At 42.7% G+C, this 19,838-nt stretch overlaps 2 protein-coding genes across 2 annotated transcripts in view; one reads left to right on the forward strand and one right to left on the reverse strand.

Moving 5' to 3' along the window:
- Nucleotides 1-1,593: 1,593 nt before the first annotated feature.
- On the reverse strand, nucleotides 1,594-6,131 carry LOC139472236 (oncoprotein-induced transcript 3 protein-like). The gene is made up of 5 exons (XM_071254616.1): nucleotides 6,053-6,131; nucleotides 4,989-5,195; nucleotides 3,962-4,126; nucleotides 2,565-2,762; nucleotides 1,594-1,655 (listed from the first exon to the last, which is right to left on the reverse strand). The coding sequence occupies exons 1-5, from the start codon at nucleotides 6,129-6,131 to the stop codon at nucleotides 1,594-1,596; spliced, it is 711 nt and encodes a 236-aa protein (XP_071110717.1).
- Nucleotides 6,132-15,749: 9,618 nt separating this feature from the next.
- The window catches only part of LOC139472254 (protein unc-13 homolog D-like), a 65,699-nt gene continuing 61,610 nt past the window's right edge, over nucleotides 15,750-19,838 (forward strand). The window contains exon 1 of the mRNA XM_071254645.1: nucleotides 15,750-15,979. Coding sequence (XP_071110746.1) covers nucleotides 15,869-15,979 — 111 coding nt within the window. The 5' untranslated portion in view covers nucleotides 15,750-15,868. The remainder of the gene's footprint in view (nucleotides 15,980-19,838) is intronic.

Raw genomic sequence — 19,838 nt, forward strand, 5'->3', positions numbered from 1 at the left:
CATCATCCCATGCTTGTCCCCCGTGGAGATCCGGGTTAGAATTGGTCTTCATCAATCAATATGTGTCCCCCCTGGTGATCCGGGTTAGAATTGGTCTTCATCAATCCATGTTTATCCCCGGTGGAGATACGGGTTAGAATTGTTCTTCATCAATCCATGTATGTCCCCCCATGGAGATCCGGGTTAGAATTTGTCTTCATCAGCCCATACTTGTCCCCCGTGAAGATCCCCGGTGACGGGATTGGGTGGTCGGGCTCGCTGGTTTGGTTGATGCACGTCATCGTATCATCATTGCTCAAGATGTCAACCACTTAGTTGTCTGGGCCAGACTCGAATGTTTACAGATCGCCGTCATATAGCTGGAATATTGCTGAGTGTGGCGTTAAACAACAACCAAACAAAGCGTGCCGCAATGTACAACTGACACTGCGCGTGGTCTCCGGGGAATAAGCTCGTTTTATGGAAGAAATTAAGCAAAGGAATCAATGTTCAAGAGAATTTATTAGGCAACGTCACACAATCCACCAATACATACAGAACATCACCCGTGAAGATCCGATGCTTGCCGTAAAAGGTGACTATGCATGTCGTAAGAGGCGACAAACGGGATCGGGTGGTCAGGCTCGCTGGCTTGGTTGATGCATGTCATCATATCCCCATTGCGTGGATCGATGCTCATGATTGTCTGGTCGAGACTCAATTATTTACATACCGCCGCTATATGGTTGCAACATTGCTGTCTGCGGCGTTAAACAACAAAGAAACAAACACAGGAAATTCTGAAACCGTGCTCTGGCTCAAGGAAAAACTATCCCCTAGCTCATACATACATGAGCCTACTGGTCTTTCTTACTCAACCCGAAGTGTTCGTTCAACAGGTGTAAATTACAAACATTATGGTTTGAAATAAACCCAAAATACAAAAAAAGAACTTTTGTAATATCAAAACAAAAAAGTGCATGTTATCCACTGCTACAACCACCTTATCACAATATTAAGGACCGTAACACACAAAACATTTTAGAATTAATGTTTCTACATATATGCACCGTTTAGAGTAGGAGACATGTTCTTTTTTATTTTACTGAATAAACTCGTGTTACAAATGTTGATGACAAATATTTATATTTTCTAGCAGTCTTGGCTTCCGCTTTGACAAGTTTCCGTATTGGCCACGCTGACACCCCTTCTAAAGAATAACGTATCTTGCATTTAGTGAGTTTGTTTTTGGATTGTTGTTTAAAAAGTGAAAAGGATTTAAAATAGTATATCACTTTCAGATTGTTGTTTCCATCTGACGCAGTTATATATTTTAGTATAAAAACAATACATCGGCTATCATCTCGCCGCGAGACATTTGTGTCTCGAAAGACTTAAGTTATTTACAGGAAGACAACAGTGTCTTTATAGATATTTAGTTATCAAAGAGAAAACTATGCAGTCACCAGTTACATATTGATGCATGTAAAAGACAATGTTAGATGTCAATCACTTGATTGTCTGATCCAGACTCGATTAATTACAGACCGCCATCATGTAGCTGGAATATTGCTGACTGCAGCGTTAAACAACAAACAAACAATGTTAGAATGTTTACAACGATGAGATCAGTACTCTTAGGCACGACATCAAAACCGCAACAGTCCATGTATCACCTGTGAAAATTAAGCAAATTACAATATGAAAGATTGTACTCAGCACTCAGCAATATTTCTGCTCTATGACGGCGTTCTGTAAATAATCGAGTGATTGATAACATGAGTATTGATTCGGGCAACGGGATACGATGACATGCATCAACCAGGTAAGCGAACCTGACCACCCGATCCAGTCAGTCGCCTCATACGGCAAGCATTGGTTGCTGAAGACCAATTCTAACCCTGACCACGGAGTGAGTATGGTTTTACGCCACTTTCAGCAATATTCCAGCCATGTCATGGTGATGGGGCATGCTTCACACATTGTACCAATTGCGTAATCTAACCTAGGTATTTGGCATGACACACCAGTACTTTATCCAAATGCACTATTGATCTAAGGTGAGGTGAGGTGAAGTTGGGTTTAACGTCGCGTCCAAGATTACTGCACTTATACAGCGACGTGCTTGCACGTGTGTGTGGCTGCTTGTACTAGCACACTGAGATACCATGCCACAGTTAAACATGAATACCCCACTTAGACACAGTATACTGACTCTGAGCCGACCATTCCTGTTTAGCCCCTTATGCCGAGCGCCAGGCAGGGTAACAACAAGTACCATTTTTTAACGTCTTTTGGTATGACGCGGCCGGGGATCGAACCCCGGACCTTCCGCTCTCCGGACGCTCTACCACTAGACCACGGAGGCGGTCCTATTGATTTAAGTGTTTACTTAAGCAACATTCCCAGTAGCTTGCCGTCAAAGTTATAACTGAAAAGAACATACGAAATATGTTACTGCGAGGGGAGGGCGGGTTGTGGTGGTTCGCTTGTTAGTGTGTTCGTTGTTCGGGATGTATTTGTATTTGCATTTATATGTACTAAGTGTGTATGTGTTCATACATATCTCTGTGTGTTTAATATACCTTTTTCAAAGTTTGCGCTTGAAGGAATAGGTCCATCGTCATCCACGTCCACATTTGCCTTCCTCTTCTTTGTATCTGGCATGGGTGTCCCTCCTAGCTCTTTATCTAGCCAGGTTGTCTCCCCTTGCTCGTTATGTAGACAGGTTGTCTCCCCTTGCTCTCTTTCTGCTTCAGTCCGGGGACAGATGCCATCTATACCTGTGAGCAGAGTGTTTTTGTTGGAAATGGTTCTGACAGAACGCCTCCCTCATAATTACTGCATAATCTTAATCAACCTGTTTATGATGAATGTATTGTCTTTATCCCCAAGGCAAGCATGTTCAGACAACACATGTACATCCACAAGACTACATGATAAGAGGGATGACTTCAACTTTCCAATAGTCAACTTTCCCAATATGTCGAGCAATACTCCAGCAGCTCCAGCCCTTGGTGTCTACATTTCAAGGTCAAATCGAGTATGCTCTTTCTACGAAGATTTCAAACAGCGTCGTATAACTCTGGCTACTAAGTTGTCTGATCAAGGTTACAACATTCAGTTCATCAGGAAAAGCTTTCAAAGGCATCAGTTGTGCTCTCCTAGGTAATCTGTTTTTTTAAATATATGAATTGAAATATCCGCTGAAAATAGTAAAGTCAAAACAAGGGAATTTGGTCAAACAGTTAAACTTAAGCTGATATCCTTCAATAATGGCCAAATAGCCAGTTCTCTTCCACTAATTTAACTACTTGAACTACATGCTGAAGATTACATTGATTTCATACGCTTAATGCCTAAAAGTTGTTGATTAAGGTTATGACATTCATTGCATCAGGAAAAGCTTTCAAAGTATTTTATGGTAGACATGTAGACATATACTTGCGAATTTGCGTGTCCTTGATAAACTTTAAAAAGACCATACATGATATGTTCCAGGAACGTAATACCTTTTCATACAGATAATAGGAAAGTTCTCTTTAATAAGGTTTATATATCTCACCTAACATTGTCGCAAATTTCACTTCGACATTTCTAGGTTTTATTCTGGGTTAAGATGTACATCGTGATTGATACGTGATTGTGTTATCGAACTTATCACACTTTCCTGGTGAGCTTTTAGCAATATTCCAGCAATATCCCGGCGGGGGACACCAGAAATGGGCTTCACACATTGTACCCATATGGGGAATCGAGCCCGGGTCTTCGGCGTGACGAGCGGATGCTTTAACCACAAGGCTACACCACCGCCCCCACTTTCCTGGAGATGTTAGTAGAGTTCTTAATTTCCATAAAAAGGCTGTCGACCAACAAAGGTCGTGCCAACCTCCACGAATAGCTCTTTTAGGTATTTAGGAGAGGATGCATCGATGTTTAAAAAACTGCATGGGATCCTAACACTTTGAGTATTCCAACTTACCAAAGCAGTATCTCTCCGAGCAACCGTCCATCTTCACAAGGTAGTACACATAGAAGTGTCCACAGTTCTTCACCTGGATTATCACACGCTTCATGCAAGAGTCGTCGTAGCCGCTGACGCACACGGATCTATGCACAACGCCGTCACGGACGGATGGGTGTGTCCCTGTAACAGATGACTTGATACATGGTGGAGGCTTATTGTGTTATGAATAACACAACCTAATTTTACCTTATCGTTTCTTGTTTTACGTCGAGGCAGCAATGTACAAGCAGTATCGCATCAGTGTATCAATACCGGGTCCGGGACAGACAAGCCAGTGGTTGATAAGAACTTCCCAGAGGCGAGACGGATAACATACAACCAGGAACGTCACATAACCTGATCTCATCTACATGCGTGAATCCCACGAAAAGTATAAGCTACTTGTGCCTACACAATAGGATAGCACGATATATTATCGCGGTAGTTAATTTATAATGGATTTACATGCAACTCTGACATGCATAAGCAGCTTTGTAAAATTATTTTTTTCATTTTTCAATGGTGATGATAATTTACAATAAGCAAACATATAATCCATTTTTGAGATAATGATAATTGGACAGTTATCTGGACGAAGTGAAGCATCTGAGAGAAGAGATGCAATTGGTCTCGGTTATGACAATGCATTGCCTCAAACCTTCATCAAAGAGGCGACCCGTGAAGATCCGGGGTAGAACAGGTCTTCAGCAACCCACGCTTGTCGTAAAAGGCGACTATGCTTGTCATAAGAGGCGACTATCGGGTTCGGGTGGTCAGGCTCGCTGACTTGGTTGATGCAAGTCATCGTATCCCAATTGCGTGGATCGATGCTCATGATGTCAATCACTTGATTGTCTGGTCCAGGCACGATTATTTACAGAGTGCCGTCATATAGCTGGAATATTGCTGAGTGCGGCGTTTAACAACAAATCAAACCAAAAATCAATAAGGCTTTGTAGACTTCAGTGCTGAAGAATCATGTTTCATAAATCACACAACATACCATTCAGCCAGCCGGGGTAGTTGGCGCCGCAGCTGTTGATGTCCACGTGCGATGTTGGCATCTTCAGAGCTCCATAATAGTTGACCACCTTGTACCAGTTCTCGGTGATGTAGCGGTCACACTCCACTGGCTGATAGGGACATTTGGGACTGCGACCTCCCTTGTCGTAGATGTACTTGTGGTCGGTGCAGGGGTCGGGAGTTGCAGCTGATGGAAATGAATACATCTCAATATCGTTCTGTTACATGGGCATTGCATGCATGGCTAGGGTCGGGTTGTGGTTAACGTTTCTTTATATCTGTCGGATTTAAGCGCAAACCACCTCCATTAGTTTGGCTGCATTGCCAAAAGTCGAGTACCGTTTCCTATTATTGTGTATTTGTGACATGTTTGTCTGGTATTTATTCTGTTTGGCAGGTATTGGTGACATGTTTGGCAGGTTTTGGTGACATGTTTGGCAGGTTTTGGTGACATGTTTGGCAGGTATTGTGACATGTTTGGCAGGTATTGGTGACATGTTTGGCAGGTATTGTGACATGTTTGGCAGGTATTGATGACGTGTTTCGCAGGTATTGGTGACATGTTTGGCAGGTATTGGTGACATGTTTGGCAGGTTTTGGTGACATGTTTGGCAGGTTTTGGTGACATTATAGTTGGATATTAATGATGTTATTACACAACGAATCCATTTCAAGATGTAGATGACAAGTCATGTTTGTTTGCTGTTTAGCCGCTCTCAGCAATATTCCACGTATATGACGGAGGTCTGTAAATAATCTGGAACAGACAATCCAGTGATTGACCATCATGAGCATCGATCTACGAAGTTGGGATACGATGACATGCATCAAGCAAGTCACCGAGTCTGACCATTCGATCCCATTGGTCGGATTAAGCACCTTATACAAATTAGCCATGATTTGATCGTCATTCATACGAGAGTGAGACTGGAGGTGGGAAGGTGTATAGAATGAACAAACTGATGGCGTTCACCTGTTAGTGTTGATATCAAAATAGAAGATAGCAAAAATAGAAGACGGGTGGTAAAAACATAGTTTACTCACATGTGAGTGGCGTCATCGTGACGAGAGCGACAATGAGTTTTGTTGCCATGTTGATTACAAAAGCGTACCACCCCATCATGGCGGGATCTATATGACGCAAACACAACAACCCCCTTCACGTCGCACAGCACCAGATCACGACGCCCTGTCATGCTGGTTACTCTCAACAAAGGTGTTTGGTAAACTGCCAGAGAAGACAGGTGTAATATTACACAGACAGACTATGCGTAACCAACCTATAACACGAGACATGTATGTTGACATGGTTGGCTGCAAAAAGGGAACTCGTATCAACATCTTACCTAGATAAGTCGTCGGGAAAATTGCTTAATCAAGTTTTTTGTTTTTTTATAGAATTCAGCATTATTCACAGTTCCTTCGTAACAGCTTGAAGATATAACCATTATTTATCTGGTATCATGAACATTCTCTGTATATTTACGGACCGCCGTAATATAGCTGTAATATTGCTGAGTACGGCGTTAAACAACAAACAAACAAACATTCTCTGTTACCAACACGACGCTAAACGGGATGTAGACGGAGTGGGTGTCCGACAAGATGGCGATACAGATTCACCACAGTAACATTGGTGAAAGTATTTTTTTTTATTTTAAACATACTATTCACAATAGTAAAACGGTTATCTTGGTTACAAGATGTTCAACTTAGAACACCATCTCCTTAATATTTATATCACACCATAAAAGTATTACGAATAGGCAGAGGTAGCGAAGCAGAATAGAATATATATTGTGAGACGTATATAATTACAAGGTATGGTCTATTTGTGTTGGATAGAAAACAATTGACCAGCATTCGAGTTTTAGTCATACCATACAAAACTAATTTAATATCCAACGGAAGCTTGTCCACAACTATGTTATACAAACTTGTCAACAACGCGCCTGCCTCCGTGATCTTGTTGATAGAGCATCCGCCCGGAGAGCGGAAAGTCGTGGGGTCGAAACGGCCGCGTCATACCAAAAGACGTTGAAAGATGGTACTTGGTGTTACCCTGTCTGACGCTCGGCATTAGGGGCTAAAACAAGGACTGGTCGGCTCGGAGTCAGTTTACTGTATTTGAGTGATGTATTTATGTTAAACTGCGGCACGGTATCTCAGTAGGCTAGGACTATTAAATCGGCATTAGTCCGGACTAGTACAATATATAAGTGCACTAATGTTGAACGTGACGTTAAACCCCAGTCCACCTCGTCTGTTGACAGATCATACTGTTGACATTAAAACAAAAACTCTTATCTCCAATTATGCACATTCTGTTTAAAGCATCATTTAACTGGCTGGTATCCTTAGCTTGGTATGAACTGTATTTAATTTTCTTTTACATAAAAAAACATTTTTAGGCGCATTCGAATTATCCTTTTTAAGTGTTGCTCAAGACTTTGATAAAGATGGAGAGCTTTTTTAATGTAAACTAAATTCAACATTTGAAATCTCGGTTCTAAATTCAATTTAGCGCAGTTGAATATACAGGATGTGTGTGCCTATTCTACTTTGAAATCCACACATTTGATACGTCAGTGACGTTAACACGTTGTCCATCAACCAGGAAGTGCAATTAGTGTTGATTAGCAACCAGATGTCGCGCTTTCCCCGCTTCCTGGTAACGTAAGATACCCATTGATTGGTCACTCGTCAAAATATTAAATCAGATTTGCATCTCTTCCTCTTAGTGGACACGCGTTCACATTGAATCACAGACAACCTTGTCTTAATACGAACCGGGGACCATGGACCAACTCAAACGCAACTTCTCCAGTCCTTTCCTTCGTCGAACAAAAATCAGACAAAGTCGGAAGGTTCAAGCAGAACAAAAGGTATCAGTGTGAACATCAATGATCTTTTTACTTGTCAGTGTATGTACATGGCATTATAGGGGCATGTTTGGTCCGATCGTCGAAGGCGCCGCAATTCGCTGTGCAGACTTGCGTCCTTTCAGCACGCCAGAAACCTATGATTATGGGTTCGAATCCCTGTTCGACCCGATAATGTTTCTAGGTTTGTCAGCACCATGCCCGTGCTAGTGGGTTTCACCAAAGTGGTAAACGCCTTAGGCCTGCATCACTTAGCGCATTCTTCCTACATTAGCCTGACACGCCGCGATATAACTGGAATAATGTTACAAAGGACGTTAAACACAAATCACTCACTCACTTTGTCTGGATACCTCTGAAACGTTCTTCCTGTTGATATCCGGCATAAAAGATATTTTTAAAATCCCCAAATCTTGACCTGTGTATCAGAAATGTCAATATTTCTAGTGTCAGTTAAATGGATTGACTGGATTTAGTCCTGAAAAAAAGTAGTAACAAAGTAACTAGCTTCATTAATAGAAGGACTCATATTCATTAACACCTCTGAGAAAGTCACGTCCCCTGTTACATTATTCAGACGTAAGGAAGGCCTCAAAGTGAAAATTTCTCTCATAAATCTTGTGACAGCGGGGTTCTGTCCACGCTATTGATTTGTCAATTCTGCTGTCTTCATAATTTTAATAGGGCCAAAATGGCACTGTTAATTTCAGAGAAGCTGAGACCTTACCAACTAGGAAATCCAAGGCCTGTCTTAAAGAAGGCCAAAAGCTATCAAAATTCCATTTGTTGCAAAACAACATCCACATGTCCCATATTAATTGTTTGATGGGCATTACTTTGAAGTTGACACAATTTATGGATAACGACTTGTTTAATTATTGCAAAGACGACGTTTCAGTATACCGATGATTCTTATACCGTTGTCAAGCATGACTGAATAATGAGTGAGTGAGTGAGTTGGGGTTAACGCCGCTTTTAACAGTATTCCAGTTATATTGCGGTGTGTCAGCTTAATGTGGGAGGAAAGTCCGAAGTGATGCAGGTCTCAGACGTTTACCACTTCGGTGAAACCCACGAGCACGAGTATGGTGCGGACAAACCTAGAAACATAATCGGGGCGAACCGTGATTCGAACTCACAATCATAGGTTTCTGGCGTGCCCAAGGGACGCAACTCTGCACAGCAAATCGCGGCGCCTTAGACGACTGGGCCACCCGTGTCCCCGGCTGAATAATGAACATGGTACAGAATATATATAGTAGGTGGAGGGAGATTAACATGAGTAGGTCAAGTGATGAAAACAGAAGGATTATACTGTAGCAACATGATGAACAGAGAACACATGATGAAGAAGCCAATACGACAGGAAGCCAATTCAACAGGATAAGTATACATTGGTGGGGTGATTATAACTTAATGAGTTATACAATACACGGATACAATAATTACAGACGTCTTGTAAGATTCGCAAACTGGGTGATGCATTGCCTTAGCAACTCCAAGCGAAGGCGAAGGATTGATACCATTCATAATTGAAAATTTGTTTATGTTGATGGTGTGAAATACATTTTGGTATCCATGACAACAGGATGGAAGTTATATATATCTTATCATATACGGAAAACGGCTAGGGGTCAATCTGATTACAAATACTGTATTGTAACTTGTTGTCAAGATGTCTGGAGGATCTCTGGTGGACTATCCTGACGACAGGAGCTTGTCCCCCGAATTCCTGGACGCTACATTATCTCTGGACCAACAATTGCCTCTCCATCCTGGTCTGAATGCCTCGCGGGATGTCCTGAGGATTGCTATACCTTGGAGACTGAATTTTGCTATGGTAGGTTATCATACAATGTCATCAATCATAATGTAACATCGTGGGTAAATAATAAGGCAATTATTTCGCATGAAAACACATTTGTCGACTCTGAAGTAAAGCTTGTAAACAAATATCAGAAAACTGAGGGTTTAACCCAAAGTTTACACTTGGATGAAGTTTGGAAATCTGCTATAAACTTGTAAACAGATGTATGTATTTATGAATTACTATTTGTTGCAACACTTACAATTTCATTAGGGGGCACGGGTGGCCCAGTCGTCTAAGGCGCCGCGATTTGCTGTGCAGAGTTGCGTCCCTTGGACACCCTAGAAACCTATGATTGTGGGTTCGAATCCCGGTTCGCCCCAATTATTATTCTAGGTTTGTCAGCACCATACCCGTACTCGTGGGTTTCACCGAAGTGGTAAACGTCTGAGACCTGGATCACTTCGGGCTTTCCTCCCACATTAAGCTGACACGCCGTGATATGACTGGAATACTGTTAAAAGCGGCGTTTAACCCAACTCACTCACTCACTTATAATTTCATTAAGAACTTAGCTTAGATCATAACCTATGGTGTTAACGTATACGTGTAAGTGTTGTCCGATGTTGTCCATTGTTTTAAATGGGTTGTTGGCAATGACCTGTTAACAAAGATATAAAAATAAAATAAAAAAAAAAATAAAAAAAGGCGATGGGTCCGTCGCCTTTCATACTGGACGAGTCTATTTTGATATGGAGGGTGTGAGGTTAACTTTGTTGTAGTGACGATGAACTGATGTGCTCAGCATACATAATGATTACTTTACACCAGAAACAAGGTTAGATTGGTATCATCCAAACCAGCACATTGTGAGCACTCATTGTGGGTAGTCGGTATCTTTAAGCTATGTCTCTCTGTGATATAAACTCTTAGAGAGGATCACCTAAATAGCGAATCTCACCCTCGTGACTTTTGATATCAAATATATCAACGAGAGTTCATAAAAGTGTAGGGGCGGTCGGGTAGCCTAGTGGTTAAAGCGTTCGCTCGTCACGCCGAAGACCCGGGTTCGATTCCCGACATGGGTACATTGTGTTAAGCCCATCTGTGGTGAACAACTTCTAGTTTCTTGCACTTTGGATGTTTCGGTTCCAGCTTGGGATTCGAACCAACAATCATAGGTTTCTGGCGTCCCCAAGGGACGCATCTCTGCACAGCGAATCGCGGAGCGAAGAAGATAAGAGAATGAAGATCCGCTTTACTTTGTCTCCATCGACGACACCTTTTATACCATCGGACGAGCCCACCTTGCCGAGAGTGTGGTTAAGAGAAGCAAATTTATACGACTCAAGTGGACGTTCGTGGTAATGTTCCAGCTTTCGACAGAGGACTGTCCGAGGTACAGTTGGTTGGTTTGTTGTTTAACGCCGCACTCAGCAATATTCCAGCTATATGACGGCGGTCTGTAAAATACAGACCGCTCTGGAGATGCCAACATCGCACGTGGACATCAACAGCTGCGGCGCCAACTACCCCGTCTGGCTGAATGGTATGTTGTGTGATTTATGAAACATGATTCTTCAGCACTGAAGTCTACAAAGCCTTTTTGATTTTTGGTTCGGTTTGCCGCATTTATCAATATTCCAGCTATATGACGGCGGTCTGTAAATAATCGAGTCTGGACCAGACAATCCAGTGATCGACATCATGAGCATCGATCCACGTAATTGGGATCGATGATATGTATCAACCAAGTCAGCGAGCCTGACCACCCAATCCCGTTAGTCGCCTTTTACGGCAAGCATAGTCGTCTTTTACGGCAAGCATGGTACAGATCAATTACTGATCAGCAAAAATGACATGTACACCATTGACGTCAAGTCTGGTGTATTGAACAACAAGTACTCCAGGAATCAATTTGATGTGTGACATCACTCTACACTATGGACGATATGTCACCTGACGATGCCATTTTTCCTAGAGTAGTTGTGCTAGAGACTCCAAATGTGGGGGTCAAGGTGTAATTGCATGCAATTGTGCTGGCACAAAGAGATGCCAAAGTAACAAATGCGAATTCTTTAAAGCACGATTCGTGTGCAATTTAAGATGCCATTCAAGTCACTTCTGCACAAACAAAATCTGTTAAACTTTTCCAAAATGAAAACAAAGACTGCTGACATATGTATATTGTTGCTCTCTTGTAATGGCGATGTGACGGTATTATGTTGATTGTATTAATAAAGAATCAAAGTTGACATCAAAGTCCTTTTTTTACTCATATTAACAGAGCAATGTACAACAATAGTCATCTTCAAAATATATCACACATAATAACGTATTATACCTTTTAAATGTGAGTAATGTTAGGTGAGGTGTGGTGAAATGGGGTTTAACGTCGCGTCCAAGATTATTCCACTCATATAGCGACGTGCATGCACGTTTGTGTGTGTGTGGCTGCTTGTACTAGTCCGGACTGATGCTGATTTATAGTGCTAGCTCACTGAGATACCATGCCGCAGTTTAACATGAATCCCCCACTCAGTCACAGTATACTGACTCCGAGCCGACCAGTCCTTTTTTTAGCCCCTTAATGCCGAGCGCAAGACAGGGCAACAACAAGTACCATCTTTTAACGTCTTTTGGTATGACGCGGCCGGGGATCGAACCCCGAACCTTCCGCTCTACGGGCGGACGCTCTACCACTAGACCACGGAGGCGGTCCAGTAATGTTAGTGTACAATCAGTTATTATATACTGAGTCAAATTAAAAACTTCACATTTTAAAAAGTAATTACAGTAATACAAATGGTAATTTTTAATCAATAATGTCCAAAGAAGGATTTTAATTAACGGTGGTAACCATAATTTGTTCCAAGCACCTACGGTATTCGGTAATAACATCAACAGTTTAAATCATAAGTCCCAAACACGAGAATCTGATAGCACACAAGTTCAGTAGCGTTTATGGCCACCATGTGTGTTGACAACTGCCACACAACGCCTCCGCATGGACCTTGTGATGCTTGTGAACACATGATTGGGAAGACGACGCCATTGTTGCTGCAAAATGGTGCCAAGATCTTGTAAATCCTGTGGTTGGTTCTAGAGAGTGCGCAGATTTCTGCCATGATCATTCCAGATGTATTCGATGGGAATGAGGTCGGGAGACCTTGACGGCCAGTCCATGACATTGACTCCCGCATTCTGAAGGAAATTCCTTGTCAAAATTGCTTTGTGGGGTCTGGCATTGTCGTGTTGGAAGATCAAACCGGGTCCATGTGCTGCCATAAAAGGCAGAAGTTCTGGTGCCAGTACCTGGTCGCGGTAAGCAGCAGTGTTGAGGTTGCCACGGATGACAAGAAGCCTGGAACGTACATTGCCACAGAAAGCACCCCACACCATGACACTTCAGCCTCGAAATCTGTCAACTTCCTGTACACAACACTGGGCGTAACGTTCATGTCAGCGCCTCCACACCCTCGCCCTACCATCAGCAAATCGAAGATTAAATCGGGATTCATCACTGAAGACGACTTGATTCAAATTCCATCTAGTCCATCGTAAGTATCGCTGTGCCCACAATTGACGTTGACGTCTGTGTAATTGAATCAGAATCGGCTCACAGTATGGCCGTCGTGCTTGATGGTGAGCAGTTCTCAGACGGTTTCGAACAGTTTGCGCACTCAGTCTACCCCTAAACAGTTCATTTCTGGTTGATGTAGCCGTCACAAATCGGTTACGGAGGTGACATAAGACAATCTGACGATCCTCTGCATGTGACATCACACGTGGTCAACCTGGCCGAGGGCAATCAGCGGTGGTACCCGTTTGCTGTAGACGCGTCTGTAAATCATAAACAGTCCGTCGACTACAACCCATCGTCCTTGCGACTTCAGCTACGGACGTTCCCGTCTGCAACATGCCGATGGCACGTTCACGTTGCACATTTGAAAGGCGTGGCAAGACAAATGGCCGTAAAGACTTTTGTTTTCTTGTGTTTTTCTTTTTGTTGTTAATGACTGCTAACAAGTATGGCGGAAAACACGTGCGGTATTATGGCCACGTGACCAGTTGCACGTGAAAAACCCCTTTTGCCACTATAGTGCTGTGCACATGATTTTGATCGATGCACCTGCACAAAAACGAGTGTTATCTTAAGACAATACGTGGTCATTACTGTTTAAATACACAATAAGGGCCCACAATGATAACTGGTCAAAATAATAAAATTTTAGGATTGTGAAGTTTTTAATTTGCTTCAGTATATATTATACCTGACAATTATCAGATAACTTATGAAACTTCCGCTCTCCTACACAACGCTCTCTTACAGAACGCTCTGTCCACAGCATCATTGAGCCGATCTAACCGTATTAATCCTAATGGAGAATAATGCTTAAAAGTTTCACAGACAGGAAGTTGTGCAAACATTCAACAGAGATTTGACCCCTGTACACATTTCCCTCACTGGGGCTAATTTGTGTTTAAAGTTGTGAATGCGTCTCTCTGCTGTCAAATGTCAACTGTAATGAGCGGCGGAAATGTTCGCCCTGAGCACGTAGGAGGAATGTTGGTGTCTCTGAACGATGTTTTTTTATGCCAAAGCTCAGGGGCGGGCTGTCGTTTTCTGTCCATACACTGCTGAAAAGGTTACCGACTGTCGTTCACTATAGAGTAGGCCTATCCGTTATATTACAATACCTCATGGAGCAATTATAGTTGTCGTCTATTACACGTGTAACGGTATTATTATGGGGAAAGTCCGAAACTCTGCATATCTCGGACCTTTACCACTTTGCTGAAACCCACAAACATGGGTTGGCGTTGACCTCAGTGACTCACATCCCTTTGAAGTGAAAGAAGCGTTTGTAAAATATATTTGCAACCTCAGTATAATTCCCCTATTCTCGAGCCGGTCACTCAAGAGAACATTCTTTCAGTTCCGAGTCCTTCTAAACTAAGTTAACTCTCAACTACATTCTACAGGCAGGGCTTCGTGCAAAATGTACAATTTTCGCATGACGTGTTTCGCATCAAAATCATTTCGCCATAAAATCTCACTGGTAACATTTCTAACTAATGAAGGTTTATCTCTGAATGGAAATACAGAAGGATCGTCTTTTTTTGGTCCTTAGCTTTGTCCAGCTGATTATAAGAAAGCACGAGATTTGACCTCTATACAGATTTCCGTTACCAGGATCAATTTGAGCTGGGTATCGTTGTCAGAGTCGTGAATGGTCCTCGATCCCTGCTGCTAAATGTCAACGGTAATTAATTTATGACATCGGCGTTTAGCTCTTCACAGGGCTACTGTCCACAGTTCTCAACGTCCGATAGATCTCGCGTCCTGTGAACTAGCGCGTTCTTTATGCGACCACCTGAACGCGCTTTTATCAGATCCATAGTCACCGGAGAGCTGTCACGTGTTCGGTTGGAGGGGATTTTTCCCCACGAGCATCCCTCAAGCGATGAGGAACGAGATAGCCGCCCGCTCAGGTTTTTGAAAGACATCAGCCTTAAGCTGTTCCGGGTGACAAGAGGAGGAATCTTACAAGCGTGTACCTTAACAGAACAATGTGTAACGTTGCATGAGAGTGGGCTAGCAGTTGTGTCACTCACAGATAGCCTGAACAGACGCATATGCCAGTCAGCTACCAGCAACTCGGAGATAAAGTGTTCATGCAACATATGTCAGTGAGATACCAGCTGTGTCATGGAACAAATCAACTCGGAGATAAAGAGTTGAGACAACACATATGTCAGTGAGATACCAGCTGTGTCATTGAACACATCAACTCGGAGATAAAGTGTTCATGCAACATGTGTCCGTGAGATACCAGCTGTGTCATTGAACACATTACCTTTGAGATAAAGAGTTGAGACAACACATATGTCAGTGAGATACCAGCTGTGTCATTGAAAATATCATCTCGGAGATAAAGAGTTGAGACAACACATATGTCAGTGAGAAACCAGCTGTGTCATGGAACACATCAACTCGGAGATAAAGAGTTGAGACAACACATATTTCAGTGAAATACCCGCTGTGTCATGGAACACATCAACTCGGAGATAAAGAGTTGAGACAACACATATTTCAGTGAGATACCAGCTGTGTCACTGAACAACCATAAGTCTTTGAGAAAAACAGAACTCTGACTGTTGAGGTTGATGGATAATAAAATCAGAAAGGTGCGAGTTCACGAAAAACTGAGGCGGACGTCTTCGGAGTACCTGTACGTCCCCGACTGTAGCTATGATCCGTACAGTGATGAGATTGAGGTACGTATAACCCATGCCTATATACCTGTTTCTCTGGCCACACTGTAGCCTATTTAATCACACTGAAGCCACCCTTACCACACTGTAGCCGCCCTAACCACACTGTATCCTCTCTAACCACACTGAAGCCTCTCTAACCATACTGTAGCCTATTTAATCACACTGTAGCCGCCCTAACCACACTGTATCTTCTCTAACCACACTGTAGCCTATCTAACGACACTGTAGCCTCCCTAACCACACTGTAGCCTCTCTAACCACACTGTAGCCTATCTAACGACACTGTAGCCTCCCTAACCACACTGTAGCCTATCTAACGACACTGTAGCCTCCCAAACCACACTGTAGCCTATCTAACGACACTGTAGCCTGTCTAACCACACTGTAGCCTCCCAAACCACACTGTAGCCTCCCTAACCACACTGTAGCCTCCCTAACCATACTGTAGCCACACTAACCATACTTTAGCCTATCTAACCACATTGTAGCCTATCTAACCACACTCTAGCCTATCTAACCACACTGTAGCCTCCCTTATCACACTGTTGTCTCTCTAACCACACTGTAGCCTATCTAACCACACTGTAGCCTCTCTAATCACACTGTATTCCCTCTAACCACACTGTAGCCTCCCTAACCACACTGTAGCCTCTATAATCACACTGTAGCCTCCCTTACCACACTCTAGCCTCTCTAACCACACTGTAGCCTCTCTAATCACACTGTAGCCTCTCTTACCAAATTGTAGCCTCCCTAACCACACTGTAGCCTATCTAACCACACTGTAGTCTCTCTAACCACACTGTAGTCTCTCTAACCACACTGTAGTCTCTTTAACCACACTGTAGTCTCTTTAACCACACTGTAGCCTCCCTAACCAAGCTGTAGTCTATCTAACCACATTGTAGCCTCTCTAACCACATTGTAGCCTATCTAACCATACTGGTGACCAGCTAACTATATGTAGCCTCACTAACCATACTGTAGCCTATCTAACCACATTGTAGCCTATCTAACCACACTCTAGCCTATCTAACCACACTGTCGCCTCTCTAACCACACTCTAGCCTATCTAACCACACTGTCGCCTCTCTAACCACACTGTAGCCTCCCTTATCACACTGTTGCCTCTCTAACCACACTGTAGCCTATCTAACCACACTGTAGCCTCTCTAATCACACTGTATTCCCTCTAACCACACTGTAGCCTCCCTAACCACACTGTAGCCTCTCTAATCACACTGTAGCCTCCCTTACCACACTCTAGCCTCTCTAACCACACTGTAGCCTATCTAACCACACTGTAGCCTATCTAACCACACTTTAGCCTATCTAACGACACTGGAGCCTCACTAACCGTAATGTAGCCTATCTAACCACCCTGTAGCCTCCCTAACCACACAGTTGTCTCTCTAACAAAACTGTAGCCTCACTAACCATACTGTAGCCTATCTAACCACACTGTAGACTCACTAACCATACTGTCGCCTCACTAACCACACTGTAGCCTCCCTTACCACACTGTTTTCTCTCTAACCACACTGTAGCCTATCTAACCACACTGTAGCCTCCCTAACCACACTGTAGCCTCTCTAATCACACTGTAGTCCCTCTAACCACACTGTAGCCTCTAACCACACTGTAGCCTATCTAACCACATTGTAGCCTATCTAATCACACTGTAGTCTCTCTAACCACACTGTAGTCTCTTTAACCACACTGTAGCCTATCTAACCACATTGTAGCCTATCTAATCACACTGTAGCCTATCTAACCACACTGTAGCCTCCCTAACCACATTGTAGCCTATCTAACAATACTGTAGCCTCCCTTACCACACTGTAGTCTATCTAACCACACTGTAGCCTATCTAACCACACTTTAGCCTCCCTAACCACACTGTAGCCTATCTAACAATACTGTAGCCTATCTAACCACACTGTACCTCTCTAATCACAATGTGTCGTCTCTTCCCATACATAACTGTGACCATCCAACATTTTCATACAACAATATCTTTTTATATTTTTCTCCACAATTTATCAGCGGCTTTCAAACTAAGATGGGACTCATCTCCATCAGTATTCTAGATGCTGCCTAGTTGATGTAGCTACACCGATTAATGACTACAAGTCACAACACCCTCAACTGGATGATGGTAACGTGTGATATGTGTAATTCTATCATAATCACTATTACACCTGCCACACCTGTAAACGAGCTAGCGTTCTGCTTCGGCAGATTTTAACAAAGCCACCTACAGTGGAGGAATGTCTGTATTACATGATCGGGCACATGAAGCCCTTGCTTACTTACTATTGGAGATTTAACGTGCGCTTTCCGACATTATGCATATTTCGCATATGAAACCCAGAACCTGTTTGCCCTAAATGTGACGTTGTCATTTGACGTTGTCACCCCACTTTCCCAACATTGGTAGGGGTATAAACAACATTGGATTATGTGTTGCGTGTGTGTGTGTGTGTGCGTGCGTGCGTGCGTGCGTGCGTGCGTGCATGCGTGCGTGTGTGTGTGTGTGTGTGTGTGTGTGTCTGTCTGTCTGTCTGTCTGTCTGTCTGTGTGTGTGTGTCTGTGTGTGTTTGTGTGTCTGTGTGTTGCCCATTATATCATTAGGGGTTCTGATAATGGGCTGGGGTCAGATTGTTCGAGGAGTGAAATAACTTGTTTAATTTTATTACCTATGTTCTAGAACATACAGATCAACATATATAACACATAAATGCTATTACCAATAGCTAATGGTTTTACTATTGTACTTAGATCAAATATTTGACAGATCAACATCATATGTATCACGTATAATGTGTTGTAATTCATGTTACATTTGAACAAGTACTTTGTTTTAATTTGTGTTTTACAACATACGGGTCACATATAGATTTATGTTTTACAATATATATATCGTTTTAAGTCCTTCGAAAAATTACACTATGATTATATAAGAATTCAAATAAGGCGGGATGCATAATCAGCATACTGGATTGCTGTTTTGCGGCCTTCGGGAGATGAGGTTTCTCTCAACTATTAGTCTGTCTTACAGACCCTGATACAAATATATATCAAATACAGCCCATGCAAGTCTATAATGTTTGGTAAGTCTAGATCACTGCAGTATCAGGATGAAGAGAGTCACTGGGCTCCTTTTTATTATATTTTTATTAAGATAACTGAACAACTGTTTTTTTATGTACGATATGTTCATTTCAGAGACTAGATGTTAGTCTGCTCAACTATAAACTGCCCATTATAGACTATATTTTCACCACCAGGTACATTCGTAACATAACCGACGTTAACATGTGCGTTTGCCATCATTGCATATGACTCTATAAAATATCTTAGGCTCACTTATATCAGATATAGAACCTAACTGAAGAACAGAGTTACCATTGTTATTGATGGAGTCAGTTCGTACTTATCATTGATGTGATTGGTGAACATAGATAATAGTTATGTTAGAGATTGATAGGTGAGGTGAAATGGGGTTTAACGTCACGTCCAGGATTATTTCACTTATAAAGCGTCGTGCATATACGTGTGTGTGTTTGTGTGGCTGCTTGTACTAGTCCGGACTGATGCTGATTTATAGTGCTAGCTCACTGAGATACCATGCCGCAGTTTAACGTGAATACCCCGCTCAGACACAGTATACTGACTCCGAGCCGACCACTCCTTGTTTTAGCCCCTTAATGCCGAGTACAAGTACCATCTTTTAACGTCTTTTCGTATGACGCGACCAGGGATCGAACCCCGAACCTTCCGCTCTCCGGGGGGACGCTCTACCACTAGACCACGGAGGCAGTCAGAGATTGATATGATAGACAGCGAGAGAGTGAAC

Source organism: Haliotis cracherodii, unplaced genomic scaffold (genome assembly GCF_022045235.1).
Source record: "Haliotis cracherodii isolate W230 unplaced genomic scaffold, xgHalCrac1.p SCAF_24, whole genome shotgun sequence".
NCBI classification, from domain to species: Eukaryota; Metazoa; Mollusca; class Gastropoda; order Lepetellida; family Haliotidae; genus Haliotis; species Haliotis cracherodii.

Bases quoted from the DNA above. Each gene is read 5' to 3' on its own strand.
- LOC139472236 (XM_071254616.1), bottom strand. From the start codon at position 6,131: ATGATGGGGTGGTACGCTTTTGTAATCAACATGGCAACAAAACTCATT. The intron at 4,127-4,988 runs GTATGTTGTGTG...CATCTGTTACAG, and splicing joins CTACCCCGGCTGGCTGAATG to GGACACACCCATCCGTCCGT. The intron at 1,656-2,564 runs GTATATTAAACA...TAATTTTCACAG, and splicing joins AAGCGCAAACTTTGAAAAAG to GTGATACATGGACTGTTGCG.